We start from the raw sequence: 10,834 nt of genomic DNA, 5'->3' as shown, positions 1-10,834 counted from the left end.
TGGCTGAGTGGCAACACTCATGCCTCACAGCAAGAAGGTTTGGTTCGACCCCGGGTCGCCCAGGCCTTTCTGTGTGGAGTTTTGCATGTCTCTCCCCAGGTCTGGATGGGTTTCCTCCGGGTACTCCGGTTTCCCCCATCAACCAAAACATGAACGCCCTTCGAGACAACTGTTGTTGTGATTTTGGGCGTTACAAAAATAAAATGAATTGAATAATGCAGCTGCTTCTAGTTATTTTGGCATGCATTTTAGAGTCTGTTCAGTCCAGATTTTATCAAAATACATCTATAATTTTTTTTTTCAATTTGTTAATTGTTGCGGTCCTAAGGAACTCTACTTGACCAAACCCATGGTACTCGATACAGTATTCACACCTGTACTGCTCACTGACCTGTATCCTTTCTGCCGAGTTACAGAGGAGGTGCACGGCCTGCTGAAGATGCTGGTTCTGTTTGAGTTTGAGCGGCAGGCGCACAGACTACAGGAGCAGTATGCTGAGGCCCTGAGTCTGCTGGAGGCCGCTGTGCCCGAGGTGTGGCCGAATAATGCCCTCAACAACTGCACACCGGTCAGTCCTGATCTTTACTACTTACTTAAGAAATTGAGCTTTTCTATTAGCTCACTTTTGCTCCCACTTGAGCAAAAGTGGTATAAATTTTGGTTACTCTTTCCGAACATTTATGTTTCTTGCCACACTCCTTCAGATATGATTTATTTGTTCTTGTTTTTGTGGAATATTCTTTGGAAATACCAGATTTTATGCATTATTTAATGTTTTGTCCTTACAGTTACATTAACTTAAAATTATAAATCAGATGTTACGTCCCATAAGTTACTCTTTAATTTACTTGAGTAGTAGTTTTCCCAAATACTTTTCTATTCTACCATAAGGGACTTCTTGGACCACTAATTTGTACTTACTTGAGTAATATTGTTTTGAAGTAATGTTACTCTTAGTCCAGTATCATTTTTGACTACTCTACCCATCTCTGCTCAGTAACAAACGTAATGTGGGATAGTCTTGTTACTAAGCCTGAATAAAGATGGGATATCAGTGTTCATAATTACGCTTATAAACATTCACTTACCTTGAAAAACTTTTGAAAAGTAAAGTTGTCTAATTTAACTTACACTAAAAGTATCATGTGTTTATGTACTTATTGTACTACTACTGATTGTACTACTATTGATTGCTGTGTTCTGCTCTGTAGCTCACTGGGCCTCAGAGCACGGCCAATAGCATCTCAGCCTCCTTCCAACAGCAGAGTCCAGCAGTCCTTCCACCAGCTCAGGCACAAGGTCAGACATATACCACAATACATCATTGTATGAGTGTATTTTTACAAAGAAAAATATCTTAATTGCAACTTTTCTGACAAGCATTGTGATTGTGATTAGATTAGCTACTATGTCATAGTAGGATTCTGTTCAAGGTTAAACACATCCACAAGAATTGACAAAAAGACTGAAAAATGAACTGATGAACTGACAAACTAATACAAGAATCAAATTTTGGAACATGCATCTAAAGTACAGGGTGGGCAGTTGCAGAATAAGACAGAATATTTTGTTGTTCGTTGATAAAATGATGATAATTAAAATTGCAGCCTTTGCAATTTGCAAATTGTGCCTGTTCTAAATGCGGTTTCGATTTGTTTGAGATTAATCTTGTAGCCCTACTTATCAGTTTTGGATTCTTTGTTTTAGATGCTGAGATTCTGGCACCACCAAAGCTGAGACACAACATCAAATGGAAGCTCACTGTTCTAACATAAAATATGTGTATTATTTACTTTAGCTTTTTAAAAAAAAAATCTTTACTTGTTTGTATATGTTATAAAATATTAAAATTATGTCAACTGTAGAAAAGCTTGTCTTTCTGACTGTTTGCTTTCAGTGTGTCTAAATGACAGTCAAGATTCAAGGATTTGTCATTGTTACAAGTAACAAAATTACATTTAGAGCTTTAGAGTATTTGCACTTTCATAAAGTAAAGGATGGAATCGAAACACGTGCACCATTGAGGTACTTCTAGCATGTAACACAACCACATGGCCTATAAGGCAGAGGTGGATGCAGCGGTATAAGGTGTAGATGAGTTTGTTGCATCGATGCAAATTCCAGTTCACAGTTATGGCAGCTGGAAGGAAGGGGGAGAGGGAGACAGTGATCTGATTACGTGGGGGTAGAGGTTGTTTGCCACTTTAGTGGTTCTGGCCGGAAGTGGCCTGTACTTCCATCCAGAAGGCAGCAGGTGGAATATGTGGTGTGCTGCATGGCAGTGGTCCCTGAGGATGTTGTGAGTCCTGCACAGGTGGGAGGTGTACACAGTAGCAATCTCTAGGAGGTTAGACCTAATGATTTTTCCAGCAGTTTTCACCACTCTCTGGAGTGCCTGTTTCTCTGCCTTAATGCAGCTGTAGAACCACACAAACAGACCATATATTAGCACACTCTGAATGGCACAGTTTGTCATGAGTCTCTTGGTTGGTTTGCTCTCTTTAGCTTCCCCAGGTAGAAGAGCTGCTGCTTAGGTTTCCCACCAGCGGAGGTGATGTTTTGGCCCAGGACAGATCCTCTGACACTAACAGGGCCAGGACACAAGTCCCCAACTAAGCACCTGACACAGCACACAGTCTGGTCCGACTGCTTTCCTTTGGCCAAAGGCAAGGCAAGTTTATTTGTATAGCACAATTCGTACACAAGGTAATTCAAAGTCCTTTACAGAATAAGAAAGACATTAAAGTCACACAAATCAAAACATAAATAATCAAAATCACACAAATCAAAACATAAACAATCACCCAATCTGCAACTCTCTCACCCACTCGTTTGCACCCTTTAAAAACTCTCTCTTGCACTCTTTAAACACTGTCTTGCTCAGTTTAAGAACTTTCCCATTACTTTACAAAAAACTTTCATGTCACTTCTCAAATACTTTCCTGTCACTTTACTATGTCTAATAAAAGTCCATCAGTCCATGTTTCTTTTGTCATCATAAAATTACCATTAAAGGAGAAGAGTGCAGAATAAAAACCTTTCAGTCGTATGCACAGCTAAACAGAACCGTTTACAAAACGGGCATAGAACACGGTAAGTTCCTCTGCAAGGGTGGAAGAATGGTTGACCAGGGCAGATGATGTTCACTGTGGTTACATATATGCTAAAGTAGTCTTTATTTCTGAGCAAACAAAAAATATATATTAACAAATCTATCTTGTGATGCACCTTATTTTTTCAATTGTGCTGAAGTAATCAGAAGCTTATCTGGTGAAGGTGTATGTACTTTAAAAACCAGAGGAGGCCTTCCTGCATTACTACCTCATCTAAAAGGACCACATGTTGAAACATGGAGAGGGAGAGTAAGGGTGCATTCACACTTTGGTCTTGGTTTGAGCCCAGTTTACTCCTGGTCTAGTCCAGGTTTAACTCCAGGATCAGTCTCAGTTTTGTTCCTATTTTGATGCAGTGTTTGTGTAAGTGTGGACACACCCTAAATAATGAATTCATCAATCGCAGGACAGGTGCTCTTTCAAACTATCAGGCAAGTGTATGAGTTCCTACAACATTTCTAGATGTTACAAAAGTACCTATCCTGATCCAGAGCAGCTGTGGTTAGTCCAGTGTGCCCTCAGCCACAGTCCCAGGTCTGGTCCCCATATGGCCCCAGTGTGTAGAGGTCTGCTGGTCCCAGATTAGACTCTAATTACACCCTGTGATGGTGGAGTGAGGCACAAACATCCAGCTGCTGGAGCTGCTATTTTTTCCTCTGCCCTGGACCAGAATAGGACTAGGCCTGGTCAGCCATGAGTCCTGCAGGGCCTGGACTGGATGGGGATCGTGCATGCCCAAGTCCAAATGAAACAGACACAACTTATCCTATAGACTGCGTGAATGAGATGGTGTGGTCACAACGAATGATCCAGTCTTTAAGAATCTAAATATGTTGAACTTGGGTTGCCATGGCCTGGGGACATTACATCTTCTAATTGACTGTTGACCGTCTGTGAGCTGACCACAGACTGATGGTGATCTTGGAATAGTTGCATTCAAGTTATACACTAAAAGCTGGAGATAAACAGGAAATGCTGCGATGTAAACTTTATTTCTCCTGCCTCACACTTTAACACACCTGAATTTCAACTTTACTTATGCCATAGACCAATGTTTTTCAAACTGTGGCACATGTACTTCTGGTGATATGAAGGGCCCTCTGCAGTTTGAGTATACATTTAATTTAGAGACAGCTCTATGGTTTTGTCAGTCTTTGAGTTTAGAACTATTTATCCCTGGTTTAGTGTCATTTTATACCATGATTATGCCTAATTTGGGCACGGTATAGTATAGGTTTAGATCTGATAGTACCCGGAAAGCCAAATATTTAGGTGTTACTTGGTGTGAAAAGTTTAAGAACCACTGTCATAGATCTTTATTTACAATCAAAAACATTAATTATAGAACCTGTTTGTAGATTTTTTTTCTTTGCATGAGACATTCTATTAGAGTTGTCAAAAGTATCAAAATTCTGATAGTAATCGATACTGAAACTAATATCAAAACTAGATACTCATTTTAAGTATCAATACCAAAAAAGTCACATCAACCTTTCCTGAATAGCTTTACAATGATCATGAACGCTATCGTAACAAGTATAAGAACACATTGAATAATATGCGCCCATGGACCACAATGGAAAATACTTGGATGACTGGAGTTTTACAGAGATATAAGGCCAATACGGTAATATAAAAGAAAGTACTGTGATTTAATGTTGAAAATTACATTCTATTGTCTAAAGAAAGAGTGTTTTTATTATCATTTTGTTATCAGAATTTGTCATGAGTGTCGTGTCTCGTCCTTTTGTAATCGAGTTTAAAATTTTTGTTTCATGACAACACTACATTCTATTATGGAAATAACTGCAGCCTTCGCAATTTGATAATTGCACCAGCTCGCAACATATTGTGTAGCCCTACTCAAATTGTTTTCTCTCTGTTGTCCATTGAAATAAATACAAATTGCTCCCTGCAACAGGCCATGCATAGATACCAGACACTCTTTTTGGGATATTGAATAGTCCCCCATAGTGAGGATCTGAGGACATGGACACGCACATATGTTTCAGCATATCAGTGGGACAAAGGACACTGGGGTGAGGTAGGGGGGACAGTGATGTGATTGACTTGTCCTGCTGCCCATGCATTCAAGAGCCCATGTAAAGAGCTGACTCGTGCCTCCTCTCTCACATCCTCCGGGGGCCGCACAAAAGCAGGGGACGGGGCCACACAATGGGCCCCCGGTGCTGTTGACATGGGCATTATAGTTACAAAAGGCCCCCGTGTCCAGGGACCCCACACGCTTCCTGTCCTCCTCTGTGATGTATAGTAAATCCTTGTCGCACTCTGTTAATTTATGTTTCATTTGATATAATTTTATATAGAGTGAGCGAAATATCACACATTTAGGACAGGTAGTAACTAAAGGTGTGTCTATGTAATATCCTTTAAAAACATGAAATTGTAAAAATGTCAAATTTATTCCATAGATTTTAAGTTTTGCAGATTTAATTTTTTTTTTTTTTTTTTTTTTTTTTTTTTTTGAATGTACTGGTAATTAATATGGCCTCCTGAAAACAACATGGTTCTGATAAGTTGCTAGTGATCAACCATACTAACATACTAGTCTATGTGGTCTTGTACTTATTTTGATGCAGCTCAAGATCATTCTAAAGCTATTCAGGTATTCTGTCCTGTGAATGTGACTTTTTTTAGTATTGAAACCTCCTCAAATGAGTATCTACTTTCAATACTAGTCTTACTATCGATTATTATCTGATTTTTGACACATTTGACAACCCTATAAGTTACAAAATAAATTACAATTTATTCTAATTTTATATGTGGTTATTGTAGGCTAAACTCATGATTTCAGATAATCATTGATATTATGAATGATGTCCTTCTCGCTCTGGATGTGACAGGAACCAGTATTTCTGCATCTGACATTATATTTTCATAAGCAATATTTACAATGCGCACATATTGTAAATTGCTTTTTGTTTGTCATGTTCTGATACTATTGCTTTGATTATATTAAAGGTACAATGTATAAGTTTTCTGATGGAGGGTCCGTTTGTCTGCTTGTCCCTATAAAGATTGTATTGTTTTGCCTAAAATGTGTCACAGTAGGGCATTAAACATATCTAACCCAGTTATTATTATTGCTTCAAATACCATGATTACATTTTTTTTTTTTTTTTTTTTTTTTTTTTTTTTTTACTGTGTTAGGGTCACCTCTCCACATATTTGACCTTTACCTTTACTAGGTGACGTCACGCGATTGTCTTCATGTAGAAAGATAAGTTTATTTACCTTATTATAGAATATTTCAGGCAAAGTCATAACATCTCCAGGGAGTTACAGAGGTGGTGGAGACGTTACATAGAGTAAATTTAATTAGATATAACTCAATTTTAGTCTTTTGAACTAGTCTTTATGTTTAGCCTATTATGAAAACGTCTTGAAATATTAATCTTGGCAATGGGCCAACCATTTGAAGAGTAGTACTTACGTGACTTACCTCTAGAGGTCCCCGTACCCCTCGTTGGGAATCACATTTCTGCACAATTAGGACAACCGACTCTTCTCATTTGTTTTCTCCAAGGGCCTATCGTTTAATTTGGTCAAGACAGAAAGGAAATTACAGATAGACCTATATAAGGCCATGGCCAGGTCTATCTATGCAATAACAGGCAGATAGTGTGCAGAGCCGGGGCCCCTGCGCCGGCCTTCCTCCGCGTTCTCTTGTGCAACATCTGGCGACAGCCCCTCTCCAGACCTCCAGACCGTGCACACACTCGCAGCAGACCGAGCAAAGGCTGTTCTGTTCTGGGCTGGTGTTTGCCTTGTGCGCATGTCCGCTCCCCTCAGCAGCCACAGGAGCGACGGGGCACCCACAGTACAGTAACGGGACACCCAGGGCCAGGGGACTGCATCTATGGAGCGGCTCACAACTCACTTTTCAAAGCCTTCTAGTCCACGATGAGCTTTTGGATTTCCGTAAGATGTATTTCCAGATAAGCTGCTCCATCCTCGTCGCTGTCTACTTGGTGTGCCAGCCGCTGCGAGCTCAGGGTAGGTCCCGCGACATCCAACGCTCATCAACCGCGATTTCGTTCAAACATAAACTTCTTTTTAGTTTGAAATACTCCTTTAAACGACACAAACATATGCTTTCCGTGTACTTTGGATTTTTCTCTGCTAAGTAAATACAATGTCGTTAGCTTAAGTCCTCTTGCAGTTGTCCAACTTTACGCGTATAAATCCAATTTAAGTGCGTAAAAGTTAGTTATGGCGTTTGCGCATGGAACTGTTATGTCAATTTATGATACAGCTACAACTTAAAACGTGTGCACAGTGTTAAAAAGAAGAGATGTGACCATGATCCTGAAAGTTAGTCCAGGATTAGTGAACGCTAGCCTGACTTTCCCGTTACTTTTGGAGAGGGCTAGCCTGCTGTAGCGAGCGAGGGGACAGGAAACCGCACACTGCACAAGACTGGACAGGACTTTCTCTGCTATAAACCTTGAATGCTAAAGTTAGATAGAAGATATGTGCAGTAGATATATGGACAAGGGATAAAAGCGTGGAGAGAGGCATAGCGGAATGAGGGAACATGGAACAGGCGACATATTCCCACCGCCCGGCTGCCATAGGACTCCAGCCATTGTGCGCGAGCTGATCAAATATTGTTCAGAACGTTATTTAACCATGTTCCTTTGCTGTTCATCACTTAGATTCCTGGTATAGTCTGAGGGATTCCCTTATCAGTCCATGTTGCTTGAAAGGCATTGGCTTCAAAGGATAAACAGAGATGAGATTAAAAAATAGATTTGTCATTTTCCTCACTGCAAAATGTGAGAAAAAATGTCATTTAGTCCATAAATGGCCATTTTTTTTTAATTTTGCAGATGTATTTATTTTAGATGTATTGGTAATTAATAAATAAATAAATTAATATAGTCTGCTGAAAACATAACATGACACAGGCCAAGTTCTGATAAGTTACTGGCATTGTTATGATACTAAAATACTAGTCTATGTGGTGTTATAGCCCACAGCTTCTGATACATTCTGTTCTGATACAGCTCAAGATCATTCAAAAGCAATTCGGGTATTCTGTCCTGTGAATGTATTGATACCAGTATTCAGTATTGATACCTGCTCAAATGAGTAGTTTGAGTATTTGATTTTTGACACTTTTGATAAAACTATAAGTTACAAAAAAAAATTACCTTTGATTGTGGTTATTGTAGGCCATTTCAAAGTGTATGTAGGCAGTAGCACACAGAGGCTACATTAACCTAGTGGTTAATAGAGGTCCATTCCCGCTGTAGGCCTGTATCCAAACACATACCAGACATTTGAATTAAACAGACAATATTGTGACATTATCTGAAACATTCTGTTTTTGTCAGTACTCTCCAGGAAAAGCGCTCCAGCCAAAACTGTCATCTGCCTAAAGCATTCCACTCAGAAGGAAAACAAAGAGTGTATTTGTTTTTCTTAAACTCTGCCAGTTATTGTGAGGAAAATTTAATTAAAATGTATTCAATTTGCTGAGAGAGATTCTTTGAGCTTTTGGTTGACATCTTAATGTTTGTATATTTCATTAGAATGGGAATTTGATTGATGTAGTTTATGATGTAATAATATCAAAATTCATGATACAATGATGTTATGGTGACATGCTGGTTGGTTGATATACCGAGCCGATATTTGGACTTTTTGGTGTATCGGCTATCGGCCTTAAATCTCCAGCACAGGCCAATATTTTGTTTTGTTCAATCTGCTGCCTAAACACGTAGATTTATTTTAACACTTTTGTGCAAAAGATAGCATGACTACACTAAAGGTTTGTGGTAAAAAAGGGCTGTGGATGAGTTTGTAGTGAATTTAAATACATAAGTTGAAAGAAATAATCTGCCCTACATATTGGCCCAAAAGTATTGGCAGAGCTGATCGGCCATCGGTTTCTCTGTATTCTAAACACTTGGTATCAACATTGACTATGAAAAAAAACCTAAATCACTAATCACTAATTTTTGGTAGTTGACCGCTTCCTCTCCAGGTTTAGCGTTTGTTCATGTAGAGTAAATAAACATTCTAATCAACTTTTGATGCTTTTTAGAGTCATATTTTAGACCTGGTTTAACCATAGATTAGACATAGTATAGATCCAGTGGTTTAGTATTTTCTTCTAAGGTATTAATTTAAAAGATGTGAAAACCATTCAGTCTACAATATTGCTATATTTGGCCCTATGTAGGTCTTATATGAACCTATACCATTGTCAATTATCATAGTAATATTCACTGAAATGGAGCAACGAATGCATTTAGACCTAAGACCATACAAATCCATAAAAGCATGATTCAACTTTATATTCTTTCATACATCCCATTCTATTACACAGTAAGTCTTCATTAGCACTTAGCATTAGCCTGGTCCACACGCCAGTACAGGCTATATCTGAAAGCTCCAGCAGGAGTCTTTAGAGATGCTAATGAAGCTGCTAGCTCGTGTCAATACAACAAAAGTGCTGTGTATTGGACTTGTAAGACAACTGGCCTTCAATTAGCTCTCACTTGCTAATTAACTAAACTAACATTAGCCATTTTGTTATCGTAGTACTGTGTTGAATAAGCCATTTGGCCCCAGTCTGTTATCTGGAGGCTGGGGCTCAGATGCTACAGGTCTTTGAAGTCACACCACATGGAGGCAGCATGTCCATGTGTGAGGATTGCCGTAGATGGTCGTTTTTCTTCTAGTGCCACGTTGACCTGGGACTTGAAAGAACAGAAACCGCTCTCAGATCTCTTTTTTTGGGCCACACATTTGCTCTGGAGTCCTCTGACAGTACAAGTTGTGCAGCCGTGTACAAAAACATATGTGTCGAAAGGATAGACAGGCAGAGTAATCATTAGCATCAACTATGGCTGCATTTCAATGGTTAGAATTCGCAAACCACAAAGAATGCAATTCTTTAGGTCAAGCCCTTATTTAATTAGGTAAACATAAAGTGCCATGTCTTCATTGGGTGTTATAATGCAATAATGCAACCTCCTAACTTTGGGTGAGTGATATTGAAAAATTCATGATCAGAAAAATTCACAATTAAAGGTGCACAGTGTAACTTTTCTGGTCAAGGGTCTGTCATCTTGTGTCTGCTCGTCTCCATGGTGATGTTATTGATTTACATAGGATTTTTCACAGTATTGAAGTAAACTCGTATATCTCCCTGGAGGTGACACCGTGTACCAGGTCAGATCCCGGAAGATCACAGAATGATGCATGTTTTTCAAAATTGTGTGTGTGTGTGTGTGTATATATATATATATATATATATATATATATATATATATATATATATATATATATATATATATATATATATATATATATATATATATATATATATATATATATCTATATATATATCAATAACACCATGGGGACAGGTGACACAAAAGTTACATAGTGCACCTTTAAGTATTTTTCTGAACTTGTTCTATCTTTGCAACCTCTGTATTAGCATTTGTGAGAATTCCATACATTTTTCTCTCTTGCAGGTTTTGTTTCTTGTTTTTTTTGTTTTTTTTGGGGGGGTCCGTGAGAGAATGCATCTGGATCCAGTTAGATTCCTCAAAGCGTTTGGGGGGAGGAGCGCTGAAGAAGCGTGTCCATGGCCCGTCCACAAACCTAATTATAGTTTGGTCAACACTAGATTAAAGTGCGGCCAAGAGAGTGGGCTTTCCTGGCAATTCCTGGTCATC

General features: G+C 38.8%; 2 protein-coding genes across 2 annotated transcripts in view; both read left to right on the top strand.

The window, feature by feature from the left end:
* The window catches only part of elp1 (elongator acetyltransferase complex subunit 1), a 12,813-nt gene extending 10,948 nt beyond the window's left edge, over positions 1-1,865 (top strand). The window contains exons 33-35 of the mRNA XM_033985887.2: positions 417-568; positions 1,212-1,299; positions 1,708-1,865. Coding sequence (XP_033841778.1) covers positions 417-568; positions 1,212-1,299; positions 1,708-1,775 — 308 coding nt within the window. The 3' untranslated portion in view covers positions 1,776-1,865. The remainder of the gene's footprint in view (positions 1-416; positions 569-1,211; positions 1,300-1,707) is intronic.
* A 4,918-nt stretch (positions 1,866-6,783) lies between these two features.
* reck (reversion-inducing-cysteine-rich protein with kazal motifs) overlaps positions 6,784-10,834 on the top strand; it is a 37,520-nt gene continuing 33,469 nt past the window's right edge. Inside the window, exon 1 of the mRNA XM_033985454.2 lies at positions 6,784-7,133. Within this exon, the coding sequence (XP_033841345.1) occupies positions 7,064-7,133 (70 nt within the window). The 5' untranslated portion in view covers positions 6,784-7,063. The remainder of the gene's footprint in view (positions 7,134-10,834) is intronic.

Source organism: Periophthalmus magnuspinnatus, chromosome 20, assembly GCF_009829125.3.
Source record: "Periophthalmus magnuspinnatus isolate fPerMag1 chromosome 20, fPerMag1.2.pri, whole genome shotgun sequence".
In the NCBI taxonomy this organism is placed as follows: domain Eukaryota; kingdom Metazoa; phylum Chordata; class Actinopteri; order Gobiiformes; family Gobiidae; genus Periophthalmus; species Periophthalmus magnuspinnatus.
Note: the sequence above shows the minus strand (reverse complement) of the source record. Positions and strands in the feature narration are given on the sequence as shown.